Source organism: Gopherus evgoodei, chromosome 1, assembly GCF_007399415.2.
Source record: "Gopherus evgoodei ecotype Sinaloan lineage chromosome 1, rGopEvg1_v1.p, whole genome shotgun sequence".
Lineage (NCBI taxonomy): Eukaryota > Metazoa > Chordata > Testudines > Testudinidae > Gopherus > Gopherus evgoodei.
The window spans coordinates 11,732,766-11,746,935 of NC_044322.1; the positions used below are offsets into that span (position 1 = coordinate 11,732,766).

The 14,170-nt window shown below is 50.4% G+C and overlaps 1 protein-coding gene across 3 annotated transcripts in view; it reads right to left on the minus strand.

Annotated features, from left to right (window-relative positions):
- The window catches only part of GAB2 (GRB2 associated binding protein 2), a 188,594-nt gene that overhangs the window by 26,232 nt on the left and 148,192 nt on the right, over positions 1-14,170 (minus strand). For all 3 annotated transcript variants that reach the window (XM_030558261.1, XM_030558281.1, XM_030558270.1), the window contains exon 3: positions 2,714-2,954. In XM_030558261.1, the coding sequence (XP_030414121.1) occupies positions 2,714-2,954 (241 nt within the window). The remainder of the gene's footprint in view (positions 1-2,713; positions 2,955-14,170) is intronic.

The following is a 14,170-nucleotide window of genomic DNA, read 5'->3' on the forward strand; positions in this document are numbered from 1 at the left end:
GGGTTGTGGCAGGAGCTGAGAACCCCTCTAGCCCCAGGGCCACGGTTGGGAGAGAGAGCTCCTCCAGACCTGGGGCTGTGGCAGGAGCTGACAGCAGGTGCCCCTCCAAAAGCAGCCAGATTTAAATTCCTGCACACACCCCTGGTCGGGAGCAGAGCACTGAGCTGGGGGATCAGAGGTGCTGGTGTGACCCAGAAGATCCTGGGGGTGGTGGGTGAGGGGCTGGGGGGGAGTTGGTGGGCTATGGGGTGAGTGGGGAGTGTTGGGGGGCTGCAGGGTGAGGGGTTAGGGGTGAGTGGGGTATGTTGGGGGCAGTGCAGTGAGTTGTGGGTATTGTAGGGGAAATGGGAGATGTCGGGACTGGTAGGTAGTTTGGGGACAAAGAAAATTTTAGATTTCAAAATTGGGAAATGGGCCCCTAGCCTCTTCTGGAACCAGGGTCCTGTGTGGCTTGTTGTGCCACTGATAATAGTGTTCCAGAGAAGATTTTGCCTGCAGTAAATTACACAGGGGAGCTACAACTTGTTTCTGAGGTGCGTAACTTTTGTACACCGGGTGGGCAAGAGCCAGTGAGAAGATAGTTTTGATTCTATTTTAGCTGCTGTTCACAGAAACCATCAGAAGATGGCGCTAAGAAATAGACTCATTTGACAAAGACTGCGCATCACAAGACAATGCTGAATTACACTACGTGGATGCTCAGCCCTGGGAATTTGGTTCCTGGGTCCCGGCCGAGTAGTTTGACTCTGACAGTGACTTACGCCAGATGCCCCAGACTAATAGCCTTGCTTTGCCTTTCATCTGAGGATCTGAAAGTACTTTGCAAAGGTTAATTAGTCAGTTCCCCCTACTGCCGCTGTCACCTCGCTATTATTTTCCCTATTTTACAGCTGGGTAAGACCCAGAGAGGTTACATGGGAACAGTACCAAGGAGCCCTGACACCTTGCTCTGGGCTGTAACCATGCATCAGGGAAGGAATTTTCTTCCAGACCCCTACTGGAGATCAGCTGATACCATGATCATGACAGTTGACAGCCCTTAATATTTTTCTCCTAGCTAAATGTACCTTCAGATGCTTCTCTGGGCATTCAAAATATTTCTATAGAGTCCAGGTTAGAGCGGGACAACATTTTTTGAGTGTAACTTTTTCTAGCGAAAAATGTTGATTTGGTGACACGAAATGTTTTGTGAATTCATGTGCTGAAAACGAAACATAAAAATTCTTAAAATCTGGACATGTTTCATTTCTACCTTTTCAAAATGAAACGTTTCAATATTTTCAGTTGGAAGCAACTTTTTGTTTAGAAATTTCCTATAATTCTACTTTTAAAAACAATTCAGACCCAATTTAAAAGGCTCACATTCAAAACAAAACAGGTTGTTCAACCCAAAACAAAGTTTTGTTTTCCTTTTCGATTCAGTCAACATTTAAAAAATAATTGTATCCACTTCAGCCTGAAACTATTTTCCCCCACCCCCCTCTCCAATTTTTCAGACTTATCAGTGAACCGAAAAATCCATTATTAGCACAGCGCTAGACCAGGTCACTGGTGTAAGGGACGGTCTTATTCCTACTCCAAGAATGTCTAGCCCTTGTTATCTCTTCCTTTGTCTCAGATTCCTCTGTCACTAGGCTTGCAGAGGATGTGTGCAGAATGGTCTTTAGTCTCCAAGAGGCATCTAACAGCTGGATCATGAGGAGGGTTATTTATAATGTTTCGTTAATTCCATCTGAAGTAAAACATTTTTATTGTTAGTGAAAGAGAGATGCAGCAGGGCAATTCTGTGGGGAGTCAGGAGAAGCCCCTGATCCCAGTAATCCAGTTTGCTGTGACCTTTACTATCCTCTCATTCTCTCAGTGGTCCCGCCTCGCTGCTTATACTCTGCAAACCGGCTCTCCACTGTTTAAGGCAGCCCTTCCGGCTGGGAGGTGGGATGGCTGCCATTCTCCCATAAATACTGCACTGAACGCGGCTGACAGCCGTGACGCAAACCAAGGTCTGGGTTACAGCAGGTTTGCATCATCACCATATGAAACGTCAGAAGGGTGTCAAGCAGCAGGCAAATCCACCCATCCCTTGAAAAGGAAAAATGGTTATTTTGTCCAGAAAGCTTTGCTTAAAGGTTAAAACTGGAAATGATGGGTCAGATTCTTGCACTGTGGAGGGGCTAGAAAGCTGGGCAGTTTAGGATTTCTTTGGCTGGCATAGTCACTCTCAGCCATGCCAGCACGGGGGGCTTGGCCACAGTTCAGCTGCATGCTGGCAATCCCTATCATTGGAACAGCCCCCTGGAAGCCTTTACAGCTGGGTGTTATGTAGACAACCCCCAAGGCTGCTCTAAATTATGCCATGGGCCACTCCACCCCACAGCAGCTGTGGGGATCAGGGGAACATGAAGATAGTTTAGAGCCATCATTACCCTCTCTTCAGCTGCCTAGATCTACTGATGCGCTAAGGCTGACATCATGCCTTTGATCAAGGCACAATTCTCATTGATGTCAGTGATAGATACGTCAGATTAAGTGACTTGCCCAAGATCAGGTAGCCAATCAGTGGCAGAGCTGGAAGTAGCCCTCCACCCCCCCGCCCTCGAATGCCTATACTGTAGCCAACCACCAGCACTCCCTCTGGATATAGCTTTGAGGGTGGAATATCATTGCTGATGTTATGGGATTTCCCCCATGTTTGCCCACAGACCTCCTACTGTACCTTGTATTTTCTGATTTTCGGCTCATACACTGGTGCAGGAAGAGATAGTCCTGTGGGGCGCTGGCAGACAAGGTGGTCTGGACGTGGTTGGCAGGTGAATCAAAAGTGAACAAGGTAGGTTGGCTGGAGTGGGCAGGAGCTGATGACTTGCGTTCTCTGAGCAGGTGGTGGTTGGAGCTGTTTAGCTCTGCTGGGGAGGAGCGTGGACCATGGCTCACCAAGGGAATGTTCCTCAGAGTGTCTGTGTGTGAGAAAAATACAATGAGGATTATTAGCAAGCGAACAGCTAGCCCTTTCTAGCCATAGATCTACAAGCACCATACAAAGGTGGAGGAGGAAAGCAAGACATACAGTCGCCTACCCAAAAGCATTCACTGGGCAAAGAATAGAGGTGGGAATAGAACAGGAAGGTGTTCTACCCCCAGGCCACTGCCCCCCTGCCATTCAATTAGGCACTTACTTTCAGTCATCAAAGTTATACCTGTCTAGAGATCTCAGCTGTGAAGCACTTAAAAATAACACCGTGCAAAAGACACCAATCCAACGGCAGCTTTGCAGGCAATCCAACCACTGAATGGGCCACGGGAGTCTAAACTGTATTCTCACCTCCAGATCATGACTGAAACACATTGGCGGGGCAGCGTGGGCAAACTTGTGTTCCCACCATCCAGGCTGTGGATAAACACAAGATTTAATTCTCCAGGTTGCCCATCTGGTGGTGCCTTTCACAAGCACTAATGATTCATGCCAACCTTGTCCTTAATAATTTGAACTTTAGATTCTTTAGGAAAATGCCCAGGCATTCAGAGAAAGGGAGATGGTTTTGCTTATGGTTATTAGTGACATAGTCATTCAGGAACCCATCATGTTCCTCAGTATAGGGAAACAGAGACAGTTACTGGTGCTGGCGTTAAGTTAGTGAGTATCTGCCGACCAAGCCACCGAGGTGATGTACACATACAAATACATCCAGGAACTGGAAACTTGGTCCAGTAGTGCAACGATAAGCTGGCAGAATAAAATGCCACCTTCTCTGTAGGGGAATATGGAGAAACAGAAGGAATTAAGGGGTCATGGAGTAAATGGACCGAGGGCCTGGTCATGTGCGGTGATGAAGGAGGTTTCTCAGCACTTGACAAGAATAGGATCCTGTTTATCCTCTTATTTATTCCAGTGAAAATCAGGAGACTGTTCCCTGAAGTCAACAAACCAGCACGAGAGGAGAATCAAATTCAGGGTCTCTGCTTAGGAAAGAACTAAATCAGGTTCCCATTGAAGGGCTCCTAAGGGTCTCCCTAAACAATAAGATCTTTAGTTCCCAAGTTCTTGCCTTCAAGCTTAGCCCCAACTGACCCTGAGGAGGGAATACAAAAAGGAGGTGGCTGGCTGCATTCGCCTTGCTGGGACACCCTGAGGCGAGGGAGCCTGATTCTTCCCTGCCTTGGGTAGCCATTCACACTTGTGCACAGTGAGTCCACAACATTACCAGCATACAGTGGCAGCATTTTACACCCTTTTTTGTGCTCACTTTGCTCAGGGGTAAATGACTACACAAGGCACAAATCTGCTGGGAATCAGGCCCTAGCATCGTCATGAACTCACTGGAACATCTGTTTATAAATGGGAGGTTTTAAATAATGAGTTGCGTTTCTCATCCAAAGAACTCCCCAGAGGCATTAGAGACAGGTGCTCAATACACTTCAGCACACACCCATCTGAGATCATTATTACATCCTAATTACAACAGGGTAAACTGAGGCACAGAGCAGTGAGGTGTCTTGTTCAAGGTCACACACTGAGTCAGTGATAGGGCAGGAAGGCATTCCAGAGTCCTGATTCTCCTCTCCTACGGGTTTTATGGTGTAACTCCATTGACTTTGATTTACACCAGGTGAAGTGGGAAGAGATGCAAGGCCTAACTCAAAGTCCCCTTCTCTAGCCGCTACCCAACACTGCCTCTGCATTGTTGTTGAAAGAGAAAATACGTTTTAAATACTAACTCTATTTCCACCCAATGCCCCTACAGAGATCAAGGGCAATCCTGCTGCCATCTCAGCTCTCCGACAAATGTGCTCCAAGAGCTTGAACCAGGCATGAATTTTTACAACCAAGCTGTAAGCCCCATAAAAATAAGGGACAAGATATATTGGAAAAGCAGAGCCAGTTTAGTTAAAGTGGTTTCCAGGGCTCCCAGGCGAGGCACATAATCACAGTGCATATAAAACTCTAGTCATATGGTACTGAAGTCACCGTTTTTATAGCTGTGATTTTAACTAATGTAGTGTTGATGAGGAAAGTGCCTGATTGACAGTCCCGGGGAATTAAATTCTCTCTCCATGGAGCTGGCACAGCACAGTCGACAACGGTGCAAACTGCTCATTTGCCTCTACTGTGATCTGTCAGGACCATCCATAGGGATTCATAGATATTGATTATGATCAGCCAGTCTGTCTTTCTGCAGTGCACAGGCCAAAGAACGTCATCCACTAATCTCCATACTGAGACTATAACTTCTTGTTTGAGCTGCAGAAGCTCTTTTACAAAGATACACCGGTCTTGATTTGAAAAAGTTAAGTGATGGAGAATCTACCGCAGCCCAAGGTCAGTTGTTCCACTGTTACAAATTTGTACCTTATGAAAGGAGAGATAGACAGCTCAGTCTCCATGTCCATTCAATCCTTAACCTTTCTGCCCAGTGGGGCAGATAAGTGAGAGTTGTGATGGTGGGTTTGTGAAGTGGACACCTGTGCACTAAGATCTGGATTAGGATCACAGCCTTAGTTTACACACAGCACCACTTCTGAACCAAAAAAGCTGCCTGCCAGACTATGTGCCCAACAGATAAATACACAGAGGTAACAGACTGCAAACAGACTGCAAACTGCAAACAGTAGTTTTTGCCCAGGGAAAACTCCCAGTGAAGTCAAGAAATGGAGCCCACTGGTTGGTAGTGTTACCCCATTTTGACCCAAGTGGCTAATCAAAGCCTGTGAGTGTTCCAGTTGGGACGAGAAACAGATGATAGAGGCTGATATTTCTTTGATGCAATCTTGTTTATTTACAAGGAATGTACAAAGTGCTGCTTCTCCAAACACAGGAGGAACCCAAACCAGGGGATAGCTTTGTTGCTTACAGCCCTAAACCTCTGTAGACAGCATCAGACCCAAAAGCTCTCTCTCCAGCTTCTTCCAGAGCTTTACCGTACTTACAGGCCTCTGCTTGAATTTACAATACCCAGCAAAAATTCTTCTGCCCGCACAATCTAAAACTCTCGGGCAGGGTCACATAACCCTTTTGTCTTAGGTGAGGGATTCTGATTAATTTATCCGTACAGTTATGTTAACTGAAGAGTGCATTCACGTCCATTCATCTCAACAAGGTTTTAACTCAATCCACAACAAGGTTTCACCTAGCTCACAACAGCATAGGCGCCGACTCCATGGGTGCTCCAGGGCTGGAGCACCCCCAGGGAAAACTTAGCGGGTGCTCAGCACCCACCAGCAGCCAAGCTTCCCCCGCCCAGCCTCCCAAGTGCGCCGTGTCCCTGCTTCTCTCCCTCCCGCCCAGCACTCCCCCCCCCCACTGCCTAACAGCTGTTTGGAGGCATTTAGGACTTTCCCGGAGGGAGGAGAAGGAGCAGGGATGTGGTGCGCTCAGGGGAGGAGGCGGAGAAGGGGCAGGGACTTGGGGGAAGCGGGTGGAATGGGGGCGGGAAGGGGGTGGGGACTTTGGGGAAAGGGTGAAATGGGATTGGGATGAGGGCAGTGCAGGGGCAGAAAGAGGGGGGACATGGGCGGGGCGAGGAGCAGGAGGGTGCGTTGAGCACCCACTGGGCAGAGGACAAGTCGGTGCCTATGCATAACAGTATTATAATTATTATTATTTACACAGCACCCAAAGGTGTGTTAGGTGCTTTGGGCCAGATCTTTAAAGATATTTAGGTGCCTAATGATGGAAATAGGTGCCTAGTGGGATTTTCAAAAGTGTCTAGGCATCTAATTCCCCATGGGCATTAAAAAGATGGCCTTTTGCAACCATGTAAGAAGGCAGAAGTTCAGACCCTGGTTCCCTGATATGCCTATTTTGTGCAGCTAGGGTTGCCAGGCGTCCAGTTTTCAATTGAAAAGGGACCCTGGAGGCTCAGGCCAGAGCCGCTGATCAGGCCGCTAAAAGTCCAGTCAGCGGGGCAGCTTGGCTAAGGTAGGCTCCTTACCTGCCCTGGCTCTGTGTGGCTCCCAGGAAGTGGCCAGCATGTCCAGTTCCTAGGTGGAGGGGTGGCCAGGGGGGCTCCGTGTGCTGCCTCCAGCCCGAGCACCAGCTCTGCAGCTCCCATTGGCCAGGACACGCAGGCAATGGGAGCTGTGGGGCAGTGCCTGTGGGCGAGGGCAGCAAACAGAGCCTCCGTGGCCAAACCTCCACCTAAGGGCCACAGGCACATGTTGCTGCTTCCAGGAGCCGCCTGGGGTAAGTGCTGCCTGGAGCCCACACCCTGCACCCCTCCTGCACTCCAAGGCACAGCCCCAGCCCTGAGCCCCTTCCCACACCCAAACTCCCTTCCAGAGCCTGCACCTCTCCTGCACCCCAATCCCCCGCCCTGAGCCCCCTCCGGTGCCCCAAATCCTTCATCCCCATACCCACCCCAGAGCCCACTCCCCTAGCTGGAACCCTCATCCCCTTCAGTACCCCAACCCCCTGCCCCAGCCCTAAGCCCACTCCTGCACCCCAATCCCCAGCCCCAGCCCTGAGCCCACTCTTGTACCCTAAACCCCTCATCCCTGGCCTGCATCCCCAGCGTGAGCCCTCCTCCCCCCACACACCTACCCCCTGCCCCAGCCCAGAGCCCCCTCCCACACTCTGAACCCATTATCCCCACCCCAGAGCCCACACCCCCAGCTGGAGCCCTCATCCCCTCCAGTACCCCAACCCCCTACCCCAGACCTGAGCCCACTCCTGAACCCCAATCCCCAGTCCTGGGCCCACTCCTGCACCCCAAACCCATCATCCCCAGCCTGCACCCCCATCCTGAGCCCTCCTCTCCCCACACCCCAACCCCAGAATCTGGCTCTTTGTTCTTGTGACACAACCAATAGAGAGAAGAAAAGTGACTCAGAAAAAGAATGGCCCCTCCTGAGGTGATTTTTCAGTCTTCTAAATCATGTCAAGGTACCAAATTGATCTGTCTGCTGATCTTTCACTTCTGATGTATTTCCCCCATCATACTGTGAACTTCTATTGAGACAGAAAAAGCACATTAGTAAAAGTCCGGGAGCGTGGCTCAGCTTTATTGTGTGGTTTGTGCTAAACACAAAAATGATCAATATTTAACATTGACATTAATGGGGTTAGAGGAGAACTTAAAAAACTTAACTCTTCTTTTCTTTGCATGGGCATTAAAAATCCCTCGGTGTTTTCAGGGGAGTAGACAGTTGCCTTAGTGTCCTTGGACGCTTATCATTATTATTAAATATTTATGTTGCTATAGTAGCCAAAGACCCCAGTCAGAACTGGTACCCCACTGTATTGTAGACTCTGGAGATACAGTCCCTGCCCCGAAGCCCCTAGAATCTGTGAGCTGGGTTGCTGGCTGCATCAGCGCTGGCATCAGCACTGGCACCAGCACAGAGGAAATGCAGTTTTTGCCTCCCCCTATTCAGTGCCTGCTGAGATGGGGGTGGCCTCTGGCTAGGGCATCCCAGATGACTTCACTGAGTTGCATGCCTTGCTTCAATGGCCTGTACGGGGCTTTGCAGGGGCACAGAATGGGCAGAGCACAGATCTACTATGGCTACATCCCAGATTCATCCTCTCCCCTCTCTGGCCTGTCCCTGCAACTGGGGCTGTTGCAATACAGGGTGCCCCTGCCCGGAGGTATTCCTCGGTGGGAATTTATGTCTGCCCCACAGTCCCTTTGCACCAGCCTAGCTGACATAAATGGGCTGCATGGCAATGATGCTGAAGACAGGCAGCATACTAAAGGAGAGGGAGAAGGATACAATCAAATTGCATCCTATTTTCTACACATACAGACAAGTCATCAGAAAGGCCATACTGGGTCACAGCAATGGTCCATTCAGCCCAGTATCCTGACTTCTGACAGTGGCCAATGCCAGGTGCTTCAGAGGGAATGAACAGAACAGGAAATCATCAAGTGATTTCAGGAGAGTAGACAAGTGATTACCTGACACTTATTCTTAGCTTCTGGCAAACAGGGGCTAGGAACACTTCAGAGCAGGGGTCGGCAACTTTTCAGAAGTGGTGTGCCGAGTCTCCATTTATTCACTCTAATTTAAGGTTTTGCGTGCCGGTAATACATTTTAATGTTTTTTAGAAGGTCTCTCTCTACAAGTCTATATATTATATAACTAAACTAGTGTTGTATTGTAAAATAAACAAGGTTTTCAAAATGTTTAAGAAGCTTCATTTAAAATTAAATTAAAATGTTGATCTTACGCCACTGGCCCTGCTGCTGGTCTGGGGTTCTGTTCACCTAGGCCAGCAGTGAGCTGAGTGGGGCCTGCGGCCGGGACCCCAACTGGGAAGGGTCTGGCAGCCAGAACCCCAGACCGGCAGCGGGCTGTGCAGGGCCAGCAGCTGGGACCCCAGACCAGCAGTGGGCTGAGCGGCTCAGCTCACTGCCGCTCAGGGGTTCCATCCACCGGCTCCTGCCAGCCGGGATCCCGGCTGCCGGAACCCGCTCAGCTCGCTGCCAGTCTGGGGTCCCGGCCCTGCCCACATACAGTGGGTTCCTACCTTCTCCCTAGTTCTGGCCCATTCTCTGCCTCTCTCTGCACTGAGCTGAGGGTGGGAGTGGACCGAGCACAGGGCTGGGGGTGAAGGGTCTGGCCAGGAGCTAAAATGAGGGAGGGGACTCAGGGTTGGGGCAGGAAGTTTGGGTGTGGGGGCACTTACTTGGGCAGCTCCCATTTGGTGTGAGGGGTGCAGGTGGGAATGTGAGTAGGAGTGCAGGAACTCCCGTTTGGTGCTCGGGGTGGGGGTGGGGATGTGCGGGGTGCATGGGATGTGGGGGGGCTGGGGATGTGTGGGGGTGCCAGAGTCAGGGCTGGGGTCATGGGTGAGGGGTGAAGGAGTCAACAGAGAGTTGGGTAGTACAGGGCTCAGGGCAGGGGCCTGGGGGGGTGGGGGGGTGCAGGGCTCAGGGCAGAGGACTGGGTGTGTGTGTGTGGGGTGATCAGGACTCAGGGCAGAGGGCTGGGTGACTGCCCCCCCAGAACTCCCAACCCCCCCCGCTCCTTGTCCCAACTACCCCCTCCTGGGACCCCACCCCCTATCTAAGCCTCCCTACCCCTTGTCCCCTGACTGCCCCCCTAGGATCCTAAACCCTACGTGCCCCCTGACTGCCCCAACCCTTACCCACACCCCCGCACCCAGACAGACCCCCTGGACTCTCACGTCCCATCCAACTGCTCCCTGCCTCCTGACAGGACCCCCCCCGAAATCTGGACCCATCCAACCCCCCCCACGCTCCCTGCCTGTCCCAACCCCTCTCCACACCCCTGCCTCCTGACAGCCCCCCCCGAACTCCCGACTCATCCAAACCCCTCAGCTCCTTGTCTTCTGACCACCCCCTCCAAAGACCCCCCCACCCTAACTGCCCCCCCCGACCCTCCTTGCTCCCTGTCCCCTGACTGCCCTGACCCCTATCCACCCCCCACTCCCTAACAGACCCTGGGACTCCCATGCCCCATCCAACCCGCCCCCCACTCCCTGACTGCCCTCTCCAGAGACTCTCACCCCTAACTACCCCCCCGGGATCCCACCCACCCCGATGTCTGTCCCTTGACTGCCCCCACCCCTTAGCCAACCCCCGGCCCCAGTCCCCTTACCATGAGACTCCTTGCTCATCCAGAGCCCTGCCGCTGCCGCGTGCGCAGCCCAGCCCAGCCCCGCCCCTCAGAGCGCTGTGCGCGCGGCGGCTGGGCTCTGGATAAGTGGCGAGCGTCTCCCTCCCCATGGACCCAAACGCTGCCCCACAGGAGTGCACAGCCCCGACCCCCAGAGGGCTGCGCGTGCGGCGGCAGGGCTCCAGGGGAAGGCACGGGAGGGGCCAGCGGCTTGCTGCGCTCTGCCGGCGCTCCGGCCCAGGACCGCGGACCCCGCGGCTTGCCGCGTAGGCAGGATTTTTCATGGCACATGGAGTCCCAGCAGGCAGTCGCGTGCCATTAAAAAACGGCTCACGTGCCATCTTTGGCACGCATGCCCTAGGTTGCCGACCCCTGCTTCAGAGCATGGTTTTGCATCCCTGCCCATCCTGGCTAATAGCCATTGATGAACCTATCCTCCAGGAACTTATCTAGTGCTTTTTTTAACCCTGTTATAGTCTTGGCCTTCATAACATCCTCTGGCAAGGAGTTCCACAGGTGAAATACGTCCTTTTCTTTGTTTTAAAACTGCTGGCTATTAATTTAATTTGGTGGCCCCTAGTTCTTGTGATATGAGGAGTAAGTAACATTTCTTTATTTACTTTCTCCACATCAGTTATGAGTTTATAGACCTCTATCATATCCTCTCTTAGTCGTCTCTTTTCCAAGCTGAAAAGTCCCAGTCTTATTAATAATCTCTCCTCATATTGAAGCTGTTCCATACCCCTAATCATTTTTGTTGCCCTTTTCTCTACCTTTTCCAGTTCCAATATATCTTTTTTGAGATGAGGCAACCAGATCTGCACGCACTATTCAAGATGTGGGCAAAGCACAGATTTCTGTAGAGGCAATATGATATTTTCTGTCTTATTATCTATCCCTTTCTTAACGATTCCTAACGTTTTGTTAGCTTTTTTGACTGCCGCTGCACAGTGAGTGGATGTTTTCAGAGAACTATCCACAATGACTCCAAGATCTCTTTCTTGAGTGGTAACAGCTAATTTAGACCCCATCATTTTAGATGTGTACTTGAGATTATGTTTTCCAATGTGCATTACTTTGCATTTATCAAGTCTTGCTGTTATAAATAAAAAGTCAGACATCCCCATCTGCACCTCAGCCCAGCCACCCCCAGTGAACTGCCTGCCTCTGTGGAGATGCTGTATGAAAAACAAAAGGATCCTAGTTTCATAAGTATCCACATCATCAGGTCATGTTGTATTTTGATTATTGTTGCACAGGCCTAGTTGCTAAGGCAGCCATTTTACGCCACATCATAAGCTGCCTCTTCTCATCTATCATTTCTACTCCTTCATGCCAAATTTCCCCTATGGCTACTGCTGCCCGACAGTCATGGGAATGAGACATGTTAGAATTCAACAGTGTTGCGAGTAGATTTGATTGTTGGGAGCCATTCCACCAAAGTGGTTTGGCATCTACTGAAGATGTAGGGAAGCTGATGAGCGCACTAAAAAATAAACAGCAATTTAAGGCAGGACTAATGGCTCCATAACTCTCTCCCCGATTGCGAAGACATTTAAAAAAAAAAAAAGTAAAAAAGCAGGTGGCAGGGGAATGAGCAGCAAGCCCCAGTAAAAGCATGCTGCTCCCTCAAGGGACACCATTGCATTGACATCCGCATTGATTTTCAAAGTGAATTCCCATTACGCTTCCCGCGCTGACCTGGACACCGAGCGCATTAATGGGAGTGAATTCAGCACTCGCTTACTCCATTAGGTTTGTGAGATGAATTCCATAAATAGCAGGTGAGAGATGGATTGTTATGTGGGTCTGGGAAGGTATTTCAAGTGCCAGAAAAAGAAACCCAGCTGCTGCACCGTGAGGCTGCCAAGATATATTTTTGTTATTAGATAGGAAAGTGTGCTTTAGGTCAGACATCATCGACGGGTACTTTCAGGGAGGGAGGGAAGAAGGGAGGGAAGAGAAAAAGCAAGCAGTGTTAAAGGATTCACCTGACATCATGAGGATTATCTTTGATTCACACTAACACAGCTCCAGCGCTTAAAGAAAAGCCAAAGCCTTAGCATTTCTATACTGTCTGGAAATGGAAATTGGTTAGAGGAAGGCTGAGCTTGTGATTATGCTACAAGGCTGCAACTCAGGAGCTCTGGATTCCAATCCTGGCTCTCCACAGTCACCCTGGGCAAGTCATTCCCCTCTCTGTGCCTCAGCTCCCCATCTGTAAGGGAAGGATAATAATGCATCCTTTCTATCGCCCTTTGTCCATGTAGACTGTACACTCATCAGGACAGGGACTGTTTGTACAATCCCTAGTACAATGGGGCGCCGATCACAGCTGGCATCTCTTGGTCCTGCTGTAATATAAATAATAATACCGGCTATAAAGTTCGTTTTTAGCAAGTACAAGTCTGCTGAATTGAAGACTACTCCCTTTCTCCTAAAAAAAACATACCTCATGCACGGTTGGCAATGCGAGGGGGAGAATGGGAGGGAGGGATTGGTAATAGGCAATGGAGTCCTGGCTTTCTCCACCATGGGTTCAAAGTCAGCCCCCGCTGCTATCTCCAAAAGCTATAGCCAGTAAACAGGTGGTAGGAAATAAGCTCACAGGCTCAGTTTTGAGTGGGCAAGGCCATTCAATGGAGACTTCTGTGGCAGGGTTGCTGCTCCCAAGAGGTGTGGGCATAGAGCCTACCTTGCCCCAGGGGCTAGTTCATCGAGGGCAGCTAGCATCAGCCCTGTTTGCTGTGCTGTGCCCATTTCCTGGATGGGCAGAGAACATCGGTTTCCAGAGCCTTGTCTACAAGGAGTGTGTTATTTCCTACCATTGTTCTAGTCCCAGCGCAGCTTCTGCAGTGCCAGCAATAACGGCAGAGCTGGCGTGGATGGGGCACTGGTGTCTTTAACCACTGAGTGGTCTAACCCCAGAACGCTAGCGCTTCCACCTTCACTAGCCCTACATTCTCCAGAGAGACAGTGCAGGGCTGCCACTCTAGCCCCCTGCCTGCAGTATTATGGGGTAGGCCCTAGTAACACCAGAGTTACAGTTGCAGCAGTGTTTCTGTTTATAGCTATTTGAAAGTGCTCTTAAATACACATGCTGAGGCAGGCGGCCATGAAAAAAATCCTTTTGCCACCCAACTGTGAGTCTGCTCCCCATTGATCCTTCCCTGAAGGAGTCCCTCAGGCAGCTCCCAGGACTGTGCCTTTGTGTGCAACCAGTCTCAAGTACTACTTGGATCAACGAATTACAGAGCACAGTGAAATCTCTGCGAACAGGTGTGATACACTGGAACTGTGCCAGGTGCAGGGCAAATGACAGGAGTAGTTAGGGAGGGCTAAGGTACTGTCATACTCCCAGTTCCTTATGCCATCCCCAAAGGGTCAGAGTTAAGGTTGTGTGGGAAGTGTCATTTTAACTTCACATTTCCTGGTTTTCCAGCCCTTCAGTTTTGCGAGTTAAACTCTCACAATCTGGCAAGGAAGGGGGAGCACAGGGCACAGCTGAACGCCTACAAGCTTCTCTCCATGGTAGCAGCATTGTTTTGCATGTGAACCGCTCCTCAAGTTCATGCTACAGACGCTTTGGTGATCC